At 40.7% G+C, this 24386-nt stretch overlaps 1 protein-coding gene across 1 annotated transcript in view; it reads right to left on the reverse strand.

Moving 5' to 3' along the window:
* The window catches only part of crb1 (crumbs cell polarity complex component 1), a gene marked incomplete at both ends in the record, with an annotated part of 39636 nt that extends 19855 nt beyond the window's left edge, over positions 1-19781 (reverse strand). Inside the window, 9 exons of the mRNA XM_079505448.1 lie at positions 37-202; positions 379-735; positions 1511-1707; positions 2972-3937; positions 14955-15137; positions 17445-17584; positions 17738-17933; positions 18875-19111; positions 19748-19781. Of these exons, the coding sequence (XP_079361574.1) occupies positions 37-202; positions 379-735; positions 1511-1707; positions 2972-3937; positions 14955-15137; positions 17445-17584; positions 17738-17933; positions 18875-19111; positions 19748-19781 (2476 nt within the window). The remainder of the gene's footprint in view (positions 1-36; positions 203-378; positions 736-1510; positions 1708-2971; positions 3938-14954; positions 15138-17444; positions 17585-17737; positions 17934-18874; positions 19112-19747) is intronic.
* Positions 19782-24386: the final 4605 nt, after the last annotated feature.

Raw genomic sequence — 24386 nt, forward strand, 5'->3', positions numbered from 1 at the left:
AACTGTACACCGTATAATATACAACCAAAGACTTACACTCGTATCCTTCATTGAGCATCTTGCATTCAGCATCTGCTGGGCAAGGGGACAGCTCACACCACCTGACTTCCTCACAGCGCCGCCCTGATGTGCTGGAGGGGCAGGTGCAGGAGAAATCATCCCACATGGAGTAGCACATGCCTCCGTTCAAACAGGGGTTCCTCTGCACAACAAGAAGCAAGCCAGAAAAGACTCTGATGAACCTACTGTACGTGTACGTTTGTCTAGTCCTCTTGGAATTAACTTGCATGCATTGTCTATAGACTTTTGTCCTGGTCTGCGTTTCATTTAAAGAATTATAGGAACATTTTGCACAATCTGACACTGCTACTTCCTCACCTTACAGACATTGTCCCCGGAGCATCCTGCAGTCACATTGGCCATGTGCTCCAGGGGAAAGGACCTCACTGGTGTATCCTGCAGCCCAAAGAACTGCAGCCTTATGTCATTGATCCTCGGGTCCTGGAGGCATCCCTTAAAGTGTCCCCCAAACGCTGAGGTCTCCATGTGCTCCGGGAGACCCCCCACGTAGACCATGTCCCCCGCTTGGACGTTGACCGGCGTCACCGCCGCGTAGCCCTGTTTGTGAGCCGCTACATAGAGCGCCATGTCATAGCGTGCCACCTCCACACTCACAAAGTGGCTGTCTCCATCGTTGACCATGTTCTCCCCCTTCAGGATCTCCACGTTGTTGACCTGAGAATAGGGGTGTAACAGTTAATCAAACTAATCGATTTAATCAATCATAACAAATAATCAATCATTTTATAAAATAACCGGTTCATAATCTATGACTATTTTGGGCATGTATAAATTGTAGGTGAAAAGCTTGCTATTGGCAAAAGCATCTGTCCCCTCAAACAAAGGATCAGTGAACATTAAAGTTCAATAAGATGAAATTTCAATCACCTCTTCCCTTAGGTTTGGGCGAATAACAGATTACACTTCAGAGAGGGGGTGATGTTGACAGGAGGTTCTGTCAGAGAGAGCTATACTGGATCCATACCGTAGATTCTAGAACGTCTACAACCTCTAGGTTTAAAGGATGATTTTGACATGATACTATAAGTAGATCAATAGATTATGTGATGTGTCATGATCTTTGCTTTATGATGGCTACTGCCTGATGTCTGCATTGTGCTGCATTTTTCTTAGTTTTTAGTTTTCTGTTTGTAAATAATCTTATTTGTGGTGTTTACTGTGTCAGTGTCTTTTGGTTTTGTAGTGCACTTATTTGTAGGACTACAACGCCCTTGGGGTTTGTCACTGACATGTTTGGCACAGGTGTGATACATTGATCAATTAACTGATGAGACCTGAAGGTCTAAGACCAAACATCTTGCTAAAAAACAAGAAAATCTGTTTTAAAAAGTGAATCAATGACAAATATTTTAAAACCGCGCTTCTCGGTTATTCGATGAGAGAATGACGGCAGAAGAAAGAAGAAAATATTCCATAGTTGCAGCCCTACCTGAACTCTGACCCTGCCGTCCTGCAGCCAGATGGCCAGGTAGTGGCGGTCACTGTTAGCCAGCGCCAGCAGCAGTCCAGTCTGCCTCCGTGTGCGAACAAACAGGGAGATGGTGAGGTCGTGACCCTGGTCATCAGTGATGTTGAACATGGCATAGCTTGGAGAGTCCTCGCTCCAAAAGCGCCCCGTCACGTATTCTACGCAAACAAGCCCAGGCAATGTGTCATTCCATCAGGTAAGAACTGCGATTCATTTACATTTTTTATAGTTCAATGTAAAAATGGAGAAAGGCCGGGTAGTTATAAATATAGGGAGTCTTTCTTGGGTAATTAGTAGGGACCAAAAAGCAATCTCAATCTTCTCATCAATCTCATCTGAATGTGTGCAAAATTTAGCCTGTCAAATCTTGTTTAAATAACATTGTATCTTTAATGCAAGATGGAAAACTCAACATTGTGTGAAAGGAAACCAGTATCTTTAGTTGCTAAATGACGCTCTACTAATTCACTACCTAGGAAGTCAAACAGGAAGAGGGCAATTTTAGCAGCCATCAGCCCTCATGTATACTATTACTATAGTGCACATAACCAGAGTGTCAGCACTTTCCTCTGCGGGTTGGTAGATCACTGATAACACATGGTAGAACACACACTATATCTGATAGGTCACATCTCACATAACTGCTTATCTGATAACACTGTCAAACTCGTTCCCATTCTGTAAGCATTGTGTAATACAGCTTGTCTGTCTGTGGCGCGTGCGTGCATGTCTGTGTGTTTGTCCTTCATGAAAAAAACAACATCGAATTTACTTTTGGGAAAGGATGTACAAATCACGCAGTCAGTGCATTATCATTACAATAATATAATATAGTAATTGCAATCAATATTATTGATTGCGATTTCACATAGTTGGGTACTTTTCTTGGTATGCCCTCCATCTCTCCAACATGGACTCCCTTCCAAGTATACCATAATCCAGTCCTATAATAGGATCTTTCCCTCTCTCTCTGACTCGATCATGACTCAAGCGTGATGACTCTTGACTGGCCTAATCTCTACTCAATCTACTGCCAAGACCCAAAGATGCTGTTTAATTACCCAGTTAAATGATGATGTTGACTGAGTTTCCATTCCATTACCTTCCAAATCAAGTGTGTCTTAAAGCTGTATGCCTGGAGAGAGAAAGTATCTAAAGTCTAAATCCCTGGAACTTGAATCTTTATGTTGACGCAACAAGCCTGATTTTAACCTGGGATAACCTTGTGGGAAACCAAACATATTAGAATTTAAAATGTGGGAGTAAGGTCCAAACAGTACAAAGTACAAACTCTGGCAAAATAAACTGTGTAAAAGAATGTGTATGTGTATTTACTATTTAGCTGTTAACTAAGTAAGGGACCCCCTTGAAGTAGCTCTCCTACTTCTACTCATTTCTATTGCCCTATAGCTGTAGACATACCGTCTGTACAGTCCTGTCCCTCGTAAGGCCTGGGACACCTGCACTGGTAGTTCTGCCACAGGTTGATACATTGGCCTCTGTTTTGACAAGGCACTTCCAGGCAGCGGTCCCGGTGGCTGCAGCCAGGGGACACATTAACAGCCGAATCGCTCAGCCACTCTGCGGGGACAACCAGCTGTGAGTCCACAAACACATCCTGCATGCAGCCAATGAAGGCTGGGAGCTCAGTGTCCTTGGTGTGACCATTTGTGTGTTCTAGCACTCCTCCGATGAAGGTGCTCTTGAGGGGCGATGCCAGCCCAGCCAGAGCGGTGTTAATCGGGGCCACCCTCTGGCAATCCTGGTTCTCACAGGCCCCGCTGTCATCTTTGAGTCTTAGACTGAGTAGCCATTTCCCCAGCACTACCTCGACGGAGTGCCACTCTCCGTCTGTAACGTTATGTGGGAGCTCCAGCACCTGGCTGGGGGTCTCCCTTTCGTCCCCAGTCGAGGTCTCCCTTCTTAGGGAGAGACGCAACTGCCCGGCCTCCAGGTCCAGCCCCAGCAGCTGCCCTCTGCTGGTCCTCCGGAAAAGCAACGCCCGGGTCAGAACAGTCCGGAAGCTGAGGCTGATATTACAGGAGGAGTCGCTCTCCACCATGGGGACCTGCAGAAGCAGGTAGCCACTGTGTTCAAAGGAGAAGGCGGTGGACGTCACGCAAAGGGGGCCAGTGAAACCAGAAGAACAGGAGCAGGTGTAGCCATGAGTCCCATCAGTCAGGAAGGGAGAACAGGAGCCTTCATTCTGACACTCGTGGCCCTTGCAGCCCACCAGCTCTAAATCACAGTTGGCACCACTGTAGAGGACTCCATCTCGGCTCTGCTGTAGACAGTGGCACACATAGCCTCCTGAGCGACTCTCACACATGCCCCCGTTCCGACACGGCCTGGAGTCACAATGGTCTATGAACTCCTGACAAAAGGAACCTGTGATAGAAATAGTTACACTGTAACCGATTGGTGTAATTTCTACAATAAAAATGTACAGTAACTTATTGTTGGGTCATTTTACAATGTATAACTGTATTTTGCAATGCATTATGGGAAAAAAAACATTACAGAAACTTATTGCATTTTCCCACAGTAACATATTGTAAAGATTACAGTCAGTTGTGTTCTTATTGTAAAACGTAGCTTTACAACCGATTTCTGTAATTTCTACAATAGATGTACAGTAACCTATTGTTCTGTCATTTTACAATATTTAAATGTATTTTGCAATACATGTATGCATTGTATAACCAAAGACAAATTTATTAAACTTTCAAACAGCAATTTCACCCATTTCTAAGTCTTCTAGACAGTTAAAACTAACACCATTAGATTTCCCTTACTTGACATAGGGGAGGGGAAGTGTATTTAGAGGAATCCTTAAAAGAATTGATTTTTAGTGACCTCCAACGCGTAAAAATCAATTACAAATCCAAAATGTGTCCGTTTGTTTTGAGCAGGACATTTTTTTCTTCGTCTCATCAAGCTGAATCCATTGAACTTGGTCCTGAGTCTCTACGACACTTCTAACTATCAAAGGTCACGCCCGTGACCCCTGTGCGGCGTCGAGCCCCTTTTAAGCTATAGTCGACAGGGAAAAACCAATTCTTCTAAAACAAAGGGTGTCTATCCATGTCTGAAGCACGGGGAATCCAATGGAATTGGTTTCAAGTCTCTACGACACTTCTAAATATTTTAGATATTTTTTTAGACACGTTTTTTGGACCCCACAAACACAAATCTTTTTTTTTTTTTACAAAAACGACTTAGTCTGACTCACTTTCTCACGCTGGATTTAATGGAATTGGTCCCGTTGAAAAATTATGAATAATTATTTTTCTAGCCTCTCTAAGGCCTCTAAGTCAAAAACCATTGGATATTAGAGGCCCATCTTTTAGTATGTTATATAGCTTGTCAGGATGAACAATCTGATATGTGTTTCTCCACACACGGTCATGTGGTTCAAAAAACTAGGGTTAGACTTTGATGCGCGATAGCTCCTCCCACAAAGGTTGAAAATGGGCGTGCTTTACATCCACGCATAGCTATCGATTCGACGAACGCGCCAATATGTGTCTCCCCGCGCACGGACGTGTGGTTCTCAAAATTAGGGTTAGCATTTCACCATTCAATACACTGTGAGGTTTAGCATGTCTATACGGCTTGTGGATTACAGGTCAGAGTTGGAGAACTCTTGCTACGGGTGTCGCACGAGAATGGTGGACATATCGGAGCGTAGATTTTGGAGAGCTGTACGCGCCCATGTGAATTACTTGGCTGACAGACCTATCGTTCCCGAGCTATCGCGCGTTGAAAACTAACTCTAACGCTAGCCAATTAAGAGAACTGTAAGTCCGTGTGCTGGGAAACACATATCATCGTGTTCAGCTTGTCGTGCTGAGTCCGAAAATGGTCTCACTTTTTTCCAGACGTGTTTCGAGGGCTAGGGACCGATAGGAGGCGTTTACACCCACTTCCTGACATCGTAGAGAGATAAGACCACCGTATATCGTTTCTGGGTGCATTTGTGACACTTTTACAAAACCTTGGTGCCATTTTTTGACCACTTTCCTGGGATCGGACAGTCTCGACATTATGATATCTGGATTCAGCGTCGAAAAGTAAGTCTAGATAAGTACATGTTAATTTTTATACTATGTGTTTCCCCTTCCGTCTGCTATTTCACCACTTTCTAGACGTCGCACAGCAACAGCAATATGTGCATTGGATGCAGCGTCAAAAAGTGAGTCTACATAGGTACCTTGAGAACCTTGAGAACCCCAAAGACACCCCAGGGGGCGACACGATTCCAACGAACCCACCCCCTTCAGCTTGGGTGTCATAAAACGGACAACAGATTCTTGATTAATGTTCCACAATGAATCCAAGGGTAGACCTTATATCATTCCTCACACACAGACATATCTAAATACTGAATCAAGCAACTTAAAAACTATATCTGGGGTGAAACACAAAAGCCTGATTTGATGTTAAAATGAAATTCCCCTTAAATTGTTGAATGTGTAAGCATATTCTGTATACTTTAAATCATTTTCAAAATATATACAGTATAGGCCTATATGTTTTACATTTGGCCAAAATAGCCAATTTTACATTGGGGTGCCCAGATCATTTTCAACATTTTACTATGAGTTGATGTGTGGAAATAGCCTAATAAAGAAAAGCCCCCCGGCCCATTCTGTGTTGCCTGGCTAGAACTGGAGGTCTGAAAAAATCAATAACATTATAAAGTACATCATTGTGATGTCACTGAGATGTACTTCATAACAACTGTAAGGTATATTAATGACATAGTAAAATGTTGAAAATAAGTGGCATTCCCCTTTAAGTGCCCACATTTCCTAGAAATGCCTACACTCTCTAGACTATTTCACTGTAGGTCCTACATTGAAATAATGTAGTGAACTACTTTCATTGTAGTTCCTACATTGAATTACTGCATCAAAAGATGACGTTGCATCCGGTTGCATCACACGCAAGGCGGAGCTTATTCATTTTGAACAGAGAGGAAGCAAAACGCCTGTGCAGTGTGCTGGGCTGCTGCTGCTGGGGATTACAGAGTGTTTACAAACCACTGGGTGCTTTCGTGCTTCTATCTACTGACAACGTGACAAGTTGGTAAATTGAATTAGTTTATGGAGTTAAAATGTTATATCCAACGTGTTAGTTGACCGTGACTGTTGCATCTTGTTATTCTTGTACCACTGATCAACAAGCTCACGACACGTTGCGGCGCGACGCATTGTGTGTGTAGTTTGGCTTTTTGGCCAGTCTCCAAACAATGTGCTTATTGTCAACAAAGTCACGTATCCAACTAATTTTAAACTGAGTCGATTGGACTTTCCATTCCAGAGATAATATCCAAAAACCGCCATTAAAATCCGCCTATTTTCCGTTTTTTCTTGCTTATTTTTTTTTGGGGGGGGGGGGGGGGGGGGGATGTTGTCCCAGTCATAAAATACTGTCGTAGTATTGCAAATGAAAGTGATGTACTGTAGCTCTTCTTAACTACAGTATCATCACTGTTAACCACTTTATATTCACAAGTTTATTTAATGAAAAAAGCCATTTGTGTTGAATGTGGGCCAAGTCATGAATGATATTGTAGGCTAGAAATTGAATATGTGCTCAGCTATCTTTAATATGAAGTTATGAACCCACTAAATGTACATTAGTTTGTTTCACGTTTGTGTTGAATGTGCAATTAGCACATACTTATTCACAACAGGGAAACTGTAATATTAATCTACATGTAGTTAATGATTGGCAGGTCTTTTGTTTTGACTGCAATTATTTTATCTATGAATAATGTACCTACAAAAAAAGAAAAAAAAATAGGGGGCTAGTGGTGCTGAGCCTTCTCGTGGCGGCCCTGTTTTCACTAATTTTACAGTACCACACACTTCGTAATTTATTCTAATTGTTGTTATTACGAGCTGCGTTCGTCTTACTTGTACTTAGTTTCATGTCAGTATTGTAGGCTGAAAATAGCTAAAATGTGGCATTGTGAGAGCTTGGAGCTTGTAGATCTGCTATTTTCAGTGCACAATACTGACGTGCAACTAAGTATAAACCGGTCAGAACTCAGAAGCAGTGCAATCCTCCGTGTATCAGACGCTGTTTGAAGGTACGCCACTCATAATCCACATTACCAGTCCAATTCACTGCGTCTAGCAGCTTCACACTTTCCATCATGACCACTCCTGGTACCATGTAATGTTTCTCTCTATCAATGAAGAAACTTGGGTTCTCTCAAAGTCAATTTATTTGGACTGGTAGAGTTGCATCATACAGGTCATACATTCATCTATCTAAGATCTGGAAATGTTTGTAAGTGTGGTCTAGTATCTGTAGTTGCTGTTATAAATCATAGCACATACATATCACAACTTGGCTGCCACATGATTCTTTTTTTCCCCCCATTAAATATCCATAGACATGACTAGCGCTCCATCAAAATCAGGACCCCAATATTATTATTGTTTTGGTATTCATTTTACTTTCATTTGTACTTGTTTTTTTCTTACTCTTCATACAATTTTATGCAAAATGTGTGGGTTGGTTGTAAAAAAAGATGATATCACTCTTGTACACCTGTAAACTGTAATATGCCCAATTTGAAGCTGTTCTCCTCAACTGTTGAGGTCGGGTGCAATGACTAAATATTTGTAATTTGTGTTTCTGTTGTTTAGGTGTTGGCAACAGCAGCAGATGTGGAAAGGACATTGAAGCTTCCCGACACTCCACGTCTAATTATCTTAGGTAGTGTATACACTTTTAAAAGCATTGCAGATAAATATGGAGGTCATGTTTTACAGTCTAATTGTATGTGGAAAGCAGCAGAAAAACTTTTAAAATGCAAACCATGTGTCTATGTTTAGGTGAAGTTCTCACATCTACCCAATGGATGCTGAGCATGGAGGGTCGGGTCGTTGTGGCTCCACAAACAAACTTCCTGGCTGGAATTGCAACTTTATTTTCTGCTTATTACAATTTCAACCTGGTGTACCAAGAGCACGCCTGTTACACCCTGGAATTCATCCAAAGGTAACTTTCAGCTTGAAGTAGAACTATCTTGTGTAACTCGAAAGATGCTCTCTTGTAGAGCTCTGTGAGTGCACATATTTCATAAAGTGTGTGTGTGATTTGTAATTTCAGGTGTTTCGTTGGGATCAACCCAACCATTGGCAGTGGCACCAAAACAACGAAGCTGCTCAGCCAGAAAAGTGGGAAGGTGAGGGAGAAGAGGAACAATTCGGTCTGTCCTCCTGTCTCCTCCCTCCTGAAGCGATTGCAGGACTTCACTTGGCTTTAAGTGTAAGTAATGTGCAAAGAATTTGGACCATTCTCTCCCCACTATATGAATCTTAATATATTGCTTTGCTTTCTTATGTCATATTTTATACATATAAAGCAGTATTCTTTGTTTTTAGATCTCTATCCCAGGCTCTGATTTTATGAGTTCAGAAGTGGGGGAAAAAAAGTGGTCCAGAATGTTTTTAAGAACATTTTGATTAGCTGACCTTCATAGTCAACCGAAACATTTTTCTTAAAATACTTACTTTAGTAAGCAGTGTTGGGCAGTAACAAGTTACTAATATATTACTGTAATATTATCACTTTACCCAGTAATGAGTACTGTATTACTCTGCCAAAACAATAATATACCATTATTACTTTGGAAAAAAATGGCACATATTTCTCTGCAGGATTTGTTGGCCTTACCGTTTGAAAACATTTCATTTAAAATGTCAAGAGAGATTACTGCTTTATAGCCTTTTTGGCTGATTGGTGACTCTTCTTAATATTATTCAAAACAATTTGATTCAGTTCCAAAAAAAGCTGACTAAACGGATTGTGTTGTACGATCCCTTTTTTGCGGGTGGGGGGACAAAAGTAATATGTAATATAAGATATTACTCTTGATTCCAAGTATAATATTGCCCAACACTGTTAGTAAGTTAATATGGTGTGCAGGACCACTTATTTTCTTCTTTGGCTGTCATCTCTTGTGCCTTTGTAAGTAGACTGTGTGCAAAACCTTGGGCATTGTGCAGAAAAGGGAAAGTCAACTAAGGATCACAGGGCTGTTTCTGGATGTCACTACTCCCAAGGCCATTTTATTGCCCCTCACCTCTCCACACCTGTCATCTTCTGTCCACACGTTTCTTTGTCACCTGCCCCACCAATTCACACAACTGTCCACAAACCTCAGCCCTGTAGATAACTGAAATAGTAGCAAATACTTATATTGTTCTTTTTTTCCCCCTGCCCTGTCAGATGTTGAGTTCCAACGATGAGTTCCATGGATACCTGCTGGTTTTGACCTCCTGCCTGAATTGACTTGACATCTGCCATCTCCTTAACGGACTTGCTTGCCTTGCCCTTGTGAGTTTTTAAAGAGTCTACCTCGATTTGTTTGGTTCCACGCCTTTTCCAGACCTTATTTGTTTTCCAGGCCTGTTTCCCCTTTTTGGACATTGAAAGTTTGCACTTTTATCTCTGCAGGGATTTTAATTTCTCTGTTTATTTTTGTTAGGTTTGCACTTTGACCTCTGCAGAGACTTTAATGTTGGATTATATTTAGTCAGATCAAATTGGCTTTGCACGGTGTTCTGACACTTACATGGTTCTGCACTGTTGTACATGTTGTACGTTTTCTTCTTGTCAGGGAACAAAATGTTGTTTTATTTTTATTTTTTGAATTAAATGTTTTTCAGCTAGTCTGGCTAGTAGTGGGTGACCTAGATTGTGGGTGCCAGTCCACAAGCACTGGCAGTTGCTAACGGCACTGTCAATGCTGTGTCTGGATCTAGATCAGCTGCTGCTGGCTTGATTATTGGCTGTGACGGTTCAAGTTTTAAATCAGTGAGGCTTTTAAGGATTGACATTTGAGAGAAGTGTTGTCCACTGACCACATCCATAGGGCTTCTCTCCAGTGTGAATTCTCCGGCTGGGGCGGTTCAAGTTTTAAATCAGTGAGGCTTTTAAGGATTGACATTTGAGAGAAGTGTTGTCCACTGATCACATCCATAGGGCTTCTCTCCAGTGTGAATTCTCTGGTGTATTTTAAGTTTGGACATTGTAGGGAAGCGTTTACCACACTGATCACAGCAGTGGCATTTTTGTTTAGCCAAGCTTCTTTGTTCATTCACCTCTGGTAGAACAGGGAAACTAGACTGATGATGCAACACTGAATTGGAAACGATGACAAATTACATATTGTTTGGAGGTACATCATGGATGTAAAACAACATAAAAAAATGTGTACATGTTGTACGTTATCTTCTTGTCGGGGAACAAGATTATTTTTTTCTTTTCATGTTTTAAACCTTTAAATATAAGTGGTTCTCAAACCTTTCTGGGTCAGGGCCCCCTCAAATTTGTTAAGATTTTTCAAATTATTCTCAATCAAATCCTAGTGTTTTGCTAATTACCGGTACGTGGCCTGACCGCCCATTAGTAGGACCAGGCCCAAAGGTTCAGAATCGCTGTTTTTAAATGTTTTTAAAGTTTGCACTTTTCTCTGGAGAGTCTTAATATTGTTTTTTTTAGGGGATGGAATAAATTGGGAGGTATGACCTTGTAATGTTTGCCTTGCCCTTGTGAGTTTTTAAAGAGTCTACCTCGATTTGTTTGGTTCCACGCCTTTTCCAGGCCTTTTTTGTTTTCCAGGCCTGTTTCCCCTTTTAGGACATTGAAAGTTTGCACTTTTATCTCTGCAGGGATTTTAATTTCTCTGTTTATTTTTGTTATAGGTTTGCACTTTGACCTCTGCAGAGACTTTAATGTTGGATTATATTTAGTCAGATCAAATTGGCTTTGCACGGTGTTCTGACACTTACATGGTTCTGCAATGTTGTACATGTTGTACGTTTTCTTCTTGTCAGGGAACAAAATGTTGTTGTTTTTTTCTTTTTTGAATTAAATGTTTTTCAGCTAGTCTGGCTAGTAGTGGGTGACCTAGATTGTGGGTGCCAGTCCACAAGCACTGGCAGTTGCTAACGGCACTGTCAATGCTGTGTCTGGATCTAGATCAGCTGCTGCTGGCTTGATTATTGGCTGTGACGGTTCAAGTTTTAAATCAGTGAGGCTTTTAAGGATTGACATTTGAGAGAAGTGTTGACCACATCCATAGGGCTTCTCTCCAGTGTGAATTCTCCGGCTGGGGCGGTTCAAGTTTTAAATCAGTGAGGCTTTTAAGGATTGACATTTGAGAGAAGTGTTGTCCACTGATCACATCCATAGGGCTTCTCTCCAGTGTGAATTCTCTGGTGTATTTTAAGTTTGGACATTGTAGGGAAGCGTTTACCACACTGATCACAGCAGTGGCATTTTTGTTTAGCCAAGCTTCTTTGTTCATTCACCTCTGGTAGAACAGGGAAACTAGACTGATGATGCAACACTGAATTGGAAACGATGACAAATTACATATTGTTTGGAGGTACATCATGGATGTAAAACAACATAAAAAAATGTGTACATGTTGTACGTTATCTTCTTGTTGGGGAAAGAATCACTGCTTTTAAATGTCTTTAAAGTTTGCACTTTTCTCTGGAGAGTCTTAATATTGTTTGTTTTAGGGGATGGAAAAAATGGGAGGTGTGACCTTGTAATGTAAAGTTTTAATAAATGTTTTATTGCATATCAGACTCTGGGTTTTATGTAATAGTTGAAGAGAATTTAATGCAATGTTGATTAATTGGATCAAACACTAATTGCATGTAAAAAAAAAACTAAATAATTGTAAAAAACTTTCTACAGCAACATACTGTGTTTAAGTATTTACAGTTATTTATTGGCAACAAAAGTTGACAGTAAATAGCTGTAATTTCAAAGAATACAATATAATGTTGTAAATTGGTTTACAATTAATTGCTGTTGTTTTACAATTATTTATTGGCAACAAAAGTTGCCAGTAAATAGCTGTAATTTCAAAGAATACAATATAATGTTGTAAATTGGTTTACAATTAATTGCTGTTGTTTTACAATTATTTATTGTTAACAAAAGTTGCCAGTAAATAGCTGTAATTTCAAAGAATACAATATAATGTTGTAAATTGGTTTACAATTAATTGCTGTTGTTTTACAATAACCAAAAGTAATGCATATACAGTAACAAACTGTAAAAAGGGTTTACAGTAGTTTACTGTAATATTTTTTTACAGTTAAAACCTGTAAACATGTATACAGTACTTTACTGTAATTTGTTTTTACAGTAACTATAAGTAATTTTACACTACTTTATTGGCAACTTTTTTGCCATTAACTAACTGTAATTTCTACAGCCTATTCGTTACAGTGTAGATCTTATTTCAGCTGATTCCTTTTCTGATTGAGAAGAAATACAAAACTACAACTTTTAGGTTACTTTACAATTACATTTTCCAAGCTACCTAATAAAGAGATTGACATTAAAGAATACCATCGTACTGTAGGCATCTTTGATTTCTGCTCACAAAAATCAATTACTGACATTAAGTGCCATCATCAACAAGTCACATTCATATACTGTACTCTGGCTGAGCCATTATGACTATATATGTTGCATATCAGCTTGGCAGTGCCCAGTTTGCATGTGCCCAGGTAGTACTAGTATAGACCATGTGCCCAGGTAGTACTAGTATAGACCATGTGCCCAGGTAGTACTAGTATAGACCATGTGTCCAGGTAGTACTAGTATAGACCATGTGTCCAGGTAGTACTAGTATAGACCATGTGTCCAGGTAGTACTAGTATAGACCATGTGCCCAGGTAGTACTAGTATAGACCATGTGCCCAGGTAGTACTAGTATAGACCATGTGTCCAGGTAGTACTAGTATAGACCATGTGCCCAGGTAGTACTAGTATAGACCATGTGTCCAGGTAGTACTAGTATAGACCATGTGCCCAGGTAGTACTAGTATAGACCATGTGCCCAGGTAGTACTAGTATAGACCATGTGTCCAGGTAGTACTAGTATAGACCATGTGTCCAGGTAGTACTAGTATAGACCAGTGTGCCATGGACCTGTCCTCTCTATGACCTCATCCATCTCGTGGCACATGATGAACACTCTATGCTAAACTATTTTCTATTTTTAGTCCATGGATCAACTACATTCTAAAAGTATGCACTATAAGTAGCAACAGTAAATCCTCTAATATAGTATGAGAATGTCTTGGTGACAACAAGAATAAATGGTTGTTCCTAATAATCCAACCATTCACTGAATTCATTATTTACTTTGTGACAAAAGAACACAGAAAATGACGGGTGAACAGAAAATTACACATTTCGATCAATACGATCAAGTCTTTATACCACATTACCTGGGCTGAGCAAAAGAATGGCCCAAATCCATGGTGCGAGTCTCCTCATCGTGCCTCAATAACACACTAGATGTAAATTCACCATAGTACTGTGTATGCAGTGGCTCGTGTTGTGATCCTAGGCCATCTCAATGGAAGGAAGCGTGTTGCTTGTCCACCTCTCTGAAGACGTAGAGCTGTGTGCTTCCAGTCAGGAGACCAGCAAAGCCAGATCCCAGGGATTACACTAATGCTATTTGGCCACCACCTTATTGGAAGGCAGTGCCAGTGTGACTGGTCGGATAAATGTTTAGAATGCTGCCCTGAGCAGGCAACAGGCTCCTAGTCTTTGTTGCACTGCAATAGCCTAATTGTTAATATAACTACAGTACAAATGTAACCACATTTGTAGACTCAGAGTTACACAAATGCATAAATTAACACTGAGGATTATATAGTTCATATAGTTTTTATATAGTTATCCTTATTCGAAGAGCAACGTTGAACTGCACATACACATGACATAGCAGCTTTAGAAGAGAACACAGGATTGGAAATGTTTCAATTGTATTTCAGTGTTCGTCAACACTTTACAGTGTACAATTTCTCCACAGTGTATTATGAAGATGTATTGAATCTTGCCCTGTATACCTGGATAATGCACAGTGAAGTCTATCAATTGCATTCTGATATTGAATGCAATTGCAGATGCAAGGGACCTTTGTGTGAGAATCAAATGTTATTTTGATCAATTTGTATGTTGAGTTAATATTATATAACTAACACAACTGCGGTGGCTGGAGGTGGTCTCCTTATTCTTTCATTGAGAATGGCACTCAGCTTACACTCAAAGGACTACAATGGAAATTAGCTTGTATGCTCTTTTTTTACATACCGGTACAACATGTACAAATATATGATGAGTGTATGCATTTTTGTCATTCAATCAATCAATCAACATTTAGACCCTGTGCTTGGGTAAGAAAACTACTGTTTCATAAGAGGTATTGCCTGAAGCTCTCCCTTATAAAGTGGGCGACACAGAGCGTTATGTACAGTTCAGCAGTACAAATTTCGGCCCGGGTTCAAATCCCGGTTAGGACATAAACCTTAACTTAACGTGATTTAAAAAACATTACCTGTGGTTCCTGGAGGGCAGCTACAGATGAAGCCTGCAGCATGCTGGTGGTCATAGACTGCAGGAAGCTGAGGTTCACTGCCATAGAGGACCCACCAGGAGCGCTCGACGCAGTGCCCCCCATGCATGCAGGGGCTGCTGCCACACTCATTGATGTCCAGCTCGCACTGGCGCCCCTCGAACCCTGGCCCGAACACACACAATGTTTCACTGAACCCTGGCCCGAACACACACAATGTTTCACTCACACCTGTTAATATACTGTTGGTGTAGGGCAGAAACCTATCTCCATGTTTAAGCTTTGTGTGCTTTTTCATAATTAACGCCCTAGCCTACTTGATCATATACTACAGTGTCACACAAAAGCAGCAAAAGTAGCAGATACACAAGCTCAAAATGCGGCGCGAAGCGACAGGTTTTGAGCTTGTCGATCTGCAACTTTTTCTGCTTTTGAATTTGAATCCTGAAAAGTAACATTTTTGGACATCTCTGTCGGGTTTCCACCCGACAGAGATGATACATTTATTTCAATTTCAGTTATGTATAAATTAGATCAATTACACAAGCAACACACCCAGTCATATTTCCCATAGGAGTATGTCCTTGACATGAAAAGGTTTGAGCACCACTCATAGAGAAACATACGTTTTTCAGAAAACTGCCTCAGGTCTTAATGGGTTAAGACACAAGCTGCCAGCGAGGCCTCGTCTCGGCATGGCTGGCAACCAGCTTGAGGACGAGCCAAACCTCCTCCTCTCTCCTCTCTCATCCTCATCTTTCTCCTTCTTTTTGCCGGTGTTTCTTTCTGCGCACTTTATCTGCCAACCTGTCGCTCTTATTCCTTCCTTTCCACGTGTCGCTTGTGATTGGCACATCCCCATCTGCCCCATATTGAAACAAACTTAAACGTTTCTTAGAATTGCATGCTTCAGCTGCGGCTGCAGGCTACAGGTGGGCGACTGGCATTTATTCAGACACAAAGCAGAGCAAAACCTCAGGCTTGACAGTTAATTAAGTAACAAAATGCTTCATTTATTCTCCACGGATGGCTTATCATATCAGGGATTGTGTGTGTGCGTGCGTGCGTGCGTGCGTGCGTGCGTGCGTGCGTGCGTGCGTGCGCGCACACTTGCTTGTGAGTGTATACTGTATAGATGCAATGTTGGGGTTCACAGCCTTTCTTTGCCTAAGTATTAGCAACTCCAAGATAGACATATCTCAATTTCTCCTAAACTAAGTGAGATTGCTCCATGTTCACCTTAGTTTTGCAGTTCATATTTGTGTTTTTATTTTTAAATTCATAGATTTTTGCTTCAATATTATTATGGGTTGAAATGTCTCTATTTCTTCTATTATTCTTGTGGACATTGTTGTTGTTGTTGTTTCCAACCGGCTCCTACACCTGGGTCCACCTGACGGCTTAAAGGCATCCCGAGGACTTCACTCCCGGCCGTTGTCCGACAGCTAATCTCCAGAGTGGAGCAGGCTAGTGACAGCGTGCCCTCCGTGCAGGGAGAGAGCACTCACGGAGTAACATCAGTAGCAAGAGTTGCTATACATACAACCGCCATTCTTATATCAAAGTGCTTTGTTTCAGTTATTCGGTATGTTATGCTTTAACCTCTTTTTTTTAACTTTTAATTATCTTTCTATATGCCTGAGCACTGGGCCACGGAAGCCTGCTTTTTGTACTTTTGTTAGACTACAGTAGAGTAGGCAACAGTAGGGTTAGTGTCTAAAACTCAAGGGTAGTTTTAGTATGCTTTTGTTTATTTCCCTGAGTTGCTCCGTGTGTCATTTATGATTGTTAACACCAATTTCATTCATATTGAACCCATGTAAATAGCACTTATATATATATTGTTTTCCACTATCCTGTATGCCACAAAAGAAAAATAAACTATAATAAAACAACTTTTGGCATTTAACCACCTTGCCTTATTTAAAATAACTGTCCTGGACTCAGTGAGTCGTTACAGTGCCCTTTTTTCACTTGAGCACCTGCCCCTCTAAATGTCTGTGCACGCCACTGCTCCCCATGCCTCCGGCCTATAGAGCGTCGCAGTCCCGCCTCCTACCCGGGACCAGGAAATGAAATCCAATGCATTATTCTCATAGACATTTCGTAAAGTATTTATTTAAAGACGGTTACGCCGCGGACAAAGCCAACTCGAGTCGTGACAACTCATGACAACACAAACAATATTTTGGACCAAACAAATAATTAGAAAGAAGAAAAACAACAAAAAAAGTGTTGTAACCTGCCGTTTTTTTCTTCTTTCTAATTATTTGTTTGGTCCAAAATATTGTTTGTGTTGTCATGAGTTGTCACGACTCGAGTTGGCTTTGTCCGCGGCGTAACCGTCTTTAAATAAATACTTTACGAAATGTCTATGAGAATAATGCATTGGATTTCATTTCCTGGTCCCGGGTAGGAGGCGGGACTGCGACGCTCTATTGGAGACAATTAATTGAACTGAACTGAAATTACCTGGCCAGCATTCACAGGTGTAGTTACCCTCATTGTCCTGGCAGGGGGCGCTGTTGAGGCAGGGTTGAGACAGACAGGGTGGTGCTAGCGTTTCACAGTGTTGGCCAATAAATGCTGTGTAAGAGCAGTCACAATTATACCTGCAAGACAAGACAATACAACTGTTATGGCGGAGCTACATGAGATCACAACTTCACTATTTAAAGAATGGCTTTTCTGGACTGCTCAATAGATAAATCCGCTTTCTTTTGAATTCAAAGCTGTTTGGCTCTCAAACACTCTGGGCTACTTACTGATTCACCCCATCGATGCACAGAGCCCCATTTTGGCATGGCTGCGCTTGGCACTCATCAATGTCGTTTTCACAGCGGTCTCCCTGGAAACCAGTCTGGCAGGTGCATGTGAAGCCGTTGGAGTTGTCATGGCAACTCCCGCCATTGAGGCATGGCTGTGATTGACACTCGTCAATCTGGAGCTCACAGGTGTGGCCTGTGAACATCAAAACCAACAGGTCAAGTCAGGTCTTCTCTCTGATTTCATGTGAAGGGCTGAGAGGGAAACCTCCTCTCTCTGGTTCAAGGTTTGGTCTTTTCTCTTTTCAACACTTTTGCTAAAGTGGATATAGATAGGCTTACTTGTATTTCAAGGCAGGGTATAATATTATGCTACAAATACAACAAACACACAGCTCTTATGAAATTTCAAGAATTACTCTGAGAATCTTTAAGCTACATATCTAGGAGGACAGAGGTTCCACTCTAATTAAGCCGGGGAGTATAAGTAATCACCACTAGATGGTGGTCTTGTATTCTCTTTAGGAACTCACTTGAGCAGTTTTTCTTATAAATGACCCCTTAGTAAGTTCTATCATATATCTTCATACCTGTCTTTACTCTGCTGCAGGATTTGATTTGAGATGATTTGAGAGCATTTGCTTTAGTCTGATATTTTTTAACCTGTACAGTAAATGTTCAAACATTCTTGGTGTCATGAAACAAGAGGAATCACGTACAAAAGTAGTTCATCAACCATACTGGAAATATTATCAAAGCGAACAGTCTGTATTTTATACATCATAGCCACTTTCAAATGATTACAACTCTGATTACTCACCTGGCTTGCTTTCTGTTAACCAAAGTTAACAGGAAGAACATAGTTTAGCACTGAAACTATACCTAATCTTACCTCAGCAGTTCTCAAAGTTCACAAGGTGTCACATTGTGAGACGTTGAGACTTTTTAATATTAAAAAAGTGGAAGCTTTTTGTCTAATTTTATTTACAGCACAAATCTTGTATGTGGGTTCCTAACACAAGTATGTTCAGATGCGGGTCCATGGCCTAATTTATACATATTAATTTGGCAGTCCTCAACATGAAAAAGAACCACTGCTTTACCTGACGCAGAACAACCTAACATCATCCCACTCACCTGTAAACCCAGGTGCACAGTCACAGCTATATCTGCCCACTCTGTCTACACAGGTGGCTCCGTTCCTGCAGGGTTGCGAAAGACACTCATTCACATCGATTTGGCAGTGAGTGCCTTGGAATCCTGGCACGCAGAAGCAGGAGTATCCGCCACCTCCACTTCGGCACAGTGCCTGGTTTTGGCACGGGTTTGGTGAGCAATCGTTGGCAGAAGAAAGCAGCCTCTCAGATGATGCACCTACAAAGTGATACACATATAACTGTACTTAATAGCCTTCTTATATAACAAGGTAATACTTATACAATTGAATTTAATTGAATTGAAATTGTGGTCCTAATAGTCCTATGTTTGATGGATTGATGGATTGAGTACAATGGGCAAAACAAGCCCCTAGGAGCTTTTTGTGTTATCATTTTAGCATAACCTTTGACTGTACTACCTGTACTGTTAACAATTGTGTTAAAAAGTATTCAATCAATCAAAAAGATAATGTAATAATAATCAAGAAAATAACAAATCATCTTAATAGATTTAGTACCTGTGATGCTTGAGTGGAAAAGGCAGTGCACACATTTTACCCATTATGAATTATCTAACAATATCTAAATCTCTCTTTTCTTTGCTTTGGTAAAATACACTTGATTGATTGATTGATTGATTGATTGATTGATTGATTGATTGATTGATTGAATACTTTATTAACAGTTTGCAAATAGTACAGTGGTACGATACAATGAGGCAGGCTAAATGGACAACATGTCCATTGTGGTCCTGTACTGTCCACATTGTCGACTTTTCTTCAGTCCTAAGGACACATTTATACATTTAGGGGGACTCACAAATCATCAAGGCTTCCATGGCAACACATTCTACGCTGCCAGAGCTTCTGCATTCGATTTATTGCCATGGTTACCGCACTCGACAGAAGTCAGTCATTTGAAGCATTTATTCCTCGGCACTCGGGGTCTCCTTTAATCAGCAGGCCGGGTGCCCGTGGCACAATGCCAGAGAGCTGTGGCGTTCCAGTCTCATTTATGTACAAACATGTCATACATAATAAGTAGTGGATCAACTCACTGCCTTCTAGTGGCCAGTGTGGCACCCACTGGCATTGGGTCTCACTCTCAAGAGATTATTCTTAAACTGATTAAGAACATTTTGCACATACAGTGGCATATTTTAATTTACATAAACTTTACTTAACAATCACAAATTTGATGCTAAAGTATGTAACATAACATTCCTCCACTAGCTTTGGCCTTTGCTATCCTTTCTTTGAGGCACTTGATCCATTGACCATTGTGCCATTGATCCTCATGTCTCAATAGAATGTGTCCTGGTATTCAAAAGGCTGATAAATTTTCACAATTACTGTATGTACAGAATTGTATAAATAATAATAATTAAAAAAACAAAAAAAACAAGCACAAGCACACTGTCAAGCAATCCATCATTTTGTGCCTGTGGATTTTGTTGTATTGTAGAAGTATTCTTGCCCTGGCACCAAATGTTGAAAAACCATCACCAATGCATCTTTATATTATACAAATTGTCATGGCGGCCCAAAGGGATTGATTGCTTCCTCAGCCATGTTAGACACGGTAATACAGCGTTGCTATGAATGTTGCTATGAATTTATTACAGTAGCTCTCCAGTTCCACCTCCAATACAATAAGGTAAGATCAACCTGGCTTTATTGATCCCAGTGTCGTAGCAGCACCAGCAGTGACAATGAAACCCTGAGGTACAGGTTAGTTTAATGAAGACACTCTGTGTAACTTCACTTAACAGGAGTAACCCGGAGAAAGACGCTACTAGAGCACACGGATCTTCTTTTAAAATATTGAATCAGCAAAACACGCTAATGTGTGTTCATCTGTCATCATCAGAGGCAAAGGCTTGATCTGTTTGTCCATTACTGACTGAAACCAGGGTTCTAAAGAAAGCTAGCTGCAGTACGAGTGTGTCTCTACATTTTTTCAGATATTCAAATCAGTCTTTTCGTAATAGTGCACCAATTTATTGTATAATAGTATATGAAGGCAGTCTCCAGGATTCATTATCATGATTGATAGCTGTACAAGGCACTGACAGGATTCAGTAGTCAAAATCATTATGCAACTCGACCACAGCTCTTGTAATAATAAAGTTCATATTTACTGATACATGATTTTTATTTTTTAATATATAAAAAAAGGCCAGTAATCTTTTCCATGGATGATATCAAATCATCAGATCTCATGAGCTCAATCATTCTGGCCAATCACAGTGTCTGAAGTGGCCAAAGAAATGCAGCTGCAATCAGCCCCATCGACATGCTCAGCCACTCTCCTTGCAGGGTTTTTGTTTTTTTCTGGAGGGCAGTCAATGTCAGACATCACTGTTTCCCAAACAGTGGATCAGGACCCATTTGTGGGTAACAACAAGTAAATATCATTTTTTTCCCGTTTCCTTTATTTAAAAAAATATATATGTAATTTCAAAAGATTTTAAGAGAAGAATCACAACTTTTCATCAATTTAAAACAATTCCAAAAATGTTGTGAATTGGAATTGGATTTTTCTTGGGTAATAAAACAATCCAATAATCCATAACAAACTGCACCACGTCATGAGCCTGTAGATCTGCTATTTTCACTAGTTTGGGTCCTGGGCAAACATCTAATTTCTCTTTTGGGTCTTGAGCTAAAACGTTTGAGAACCACTGTCACAGCTTGTTTCCCCTGTAGCAGTTTATACATGTCTAGACTGGACTCAGCACCCTGGCCTGAGGTTGGAGCCAAAGGGCTGCAGTCTAACCAAAATCACACTTTGACACAAGAATCAAGGTATCCTTTTGGCATAAACAGTAATTAGCCTATGTGGTCATTATCCATATCCACACGCATGCAAGCAGTGTATACCATGTGCACAATACAATATACTTAACATGTGTACAAGACCCTATATAGGCTATGCACATCCAAACGCACATTGCACGCACACACAAGCTGTGACACACATGTTATTATAATGCCTGGGTTTCGAACCCGGGTCTGGAAAGCCAATATCTTGCTGCTAGACTAAAGGGAATTCCCTATAGACCAGGGGAGATATTACACTTTTACGTGATCAGGCTGAGACTGTGAGCCTCTTCTATGACACACACGCACGCACGCGCGCGCACACACACACACACACACACACACACACACACACACACACACACACACACACACACACACACACACACACACACACACACACACACACACACACACACACTATTTATATTACTTCTACAGAAAATGCTCCAAGTTTATCTGCTGCTATACTGAAACACTTGCCTGATCCCAGGAGGGGTCTCAGTCCCTGGAGGATTCAGACCCAGGCCTGTTGCCTAATAGCCCATTCAATAGACAGCTCCAGCCAGCCACACATCCCCTCCCACCGCATGTAAGGTTTCTTTCAAATGCTAATGACCCTCACAGTTCTTTGTGCTGTGTTATCTAGACGTTTCTGAATAACACATGTGGAGGCTCTGATATGTCTGAGTCCTAGAGCCTGACTGATGCCTGTCACACAGTACCTATAGGCCTAGTTGTGTGTTTGTGTTCAATGGAGATAACAGCAGCATGCACTGTGCGGGTGCTTTGTGGAGGCATGTAGGCTTTCTATGCTATAGGCCAAGTCTGCACGCACCCCCACGGGTCACTGCGACGTGGACTCCTGTCTAATAGGCTACATTGTTCCATGTTTGCATTCTTTTAAACTTTTCAGCATGCAGTCAAGCAAGCATATAGCCTAGCAATGATGTCATGCCACGATTGAAATTCAAGGCTTAGTTTTAGGCCTGTTGAACCGGCGCATACCAACATTCAACAGCTAGGCATACACGTGTTATTGTTGTTGACACGTAGGCTACGTGCATGTATCATTTGAGTGGCAGAACAGAATCATTAATTAATTAAAGTTCATAATAATGTATCTACACAATTTTATAGCAAGTAGCAATTTGTGAATATAATAGTCTACAATTTTGAAATCTTTGTTAGTTGTAGACAGTTAGTGTAGCCATGGTGATCACTGATTATTCGTTAGCTAGGCTATAGCTATATAACCGATTAGAACCTAATTCAATATAAAAAGAAAGAAAAGAGACAGAATACACAAAACACTATGCACACAGTAGCCTATAAACAACTTGAAATCACTTACCATAATTTATCATAAATAGTGATGAGATTAATATAAAGCGCGCAAGTAATTCAAATCTATGACGCCGAATTAAATCCATAATCATGATAGGAAATCATCCTGCTGGCTGTTTGGATGTCATGTCATAAAATATCCCTTTCCCATGATGCGCTACATCTGCCTCACTGCCTGCAGGCTGCAGCGCGTGTGTGTCAACTACAGACGCACTTGAGTTGAGCCTCTCCTCTCGCACAGCAATCACTTGATGCGCTCTTCTCAGGCGCAGTGATCCAATGGGGGTTGCCTGCAGATTTAATAACCTACCGTATACCCAATATTGGTTCTCATCTATTCTCTCTGCAATAGAGGTTGGTGTCAAATTGTTTTGTAAACGCATTGGACTGGAGTCATACATGGAATATGGGCCACTGCCCACTGGCTAATAAAATAGTAAAATGTGGCCTGATTGTGATTCCAAAAATCTTAACTGCTACAGTATACAGTATATCCTATGCCTATTGCCTACTTGATAGGCCTATTCTGTATATAGGCTATAGCCTCTGTGGGTGTGCCATAAGAAATACATTCACGATTAATCCCTATTAATTAGCAAGCACACACACACACACACACACACACACACACACACACACACACACACACACACACACACACACACACACACACACACACACACACACACACACACACACACACACACGGTGGGGGGGGAAAACAAACCATATACATGTTTTAGATACATTAAAGTGTTTATTTGTATATAAACCGTAAAGTTTTGTAATTTCAACAAAATTTGAAAGGGCAAAGTGTAGATAAGAGAATACCTCAATGAACAACTACTCCTCATCACTGGGATACATTTGTCCTAGAATAAATACAAAAATACATTTTAACATATGTTATTGCTCTAGTCTTCATGGTTTCCTAGTAGCCTATAGTAGCCTAAAGGTTACTCTAAAGAACAGCTACATTTGTCTTTCAAATGAAAGTCAAGATGTACATTGTTTTAGTTTTGAAAAACAAATAAATTGATCATGCAGTAAACATAGTAACGTGCTTTGTTATAGGCTACCTTTTCATGTGCAAATACACATTACATTTCAGAGTCTTAATTTAACAACAACGTTTCGACCTGTGTCGGGCTTTCTCAAGTATAGTTTCTCATACTTGAGAAAGACAGACACAGGTCGAAACGTTGTATGTCCTGCCTGCTGTTTTCGTGAATAAAAGTTACCTGGAGCATTACAAAGTGAGTTGCGAACCCTTGTCTTCGTTTAGGTATAGTTCAATTTGACCTGTTGAACAAATAGATGAAA

The sequence above is a fragment of the Electrona antarctica genome, assembly GCF_951216825.1.
Source record: "Electrona antarctica genome assembly, chromosome: 7".
Taxonomy (NCBI): Eukaryota; Metazoa; Chordata; class Actinopteri; order Myctophiformes; family Myctophidae; genus Electrona; species Electrona antarctica.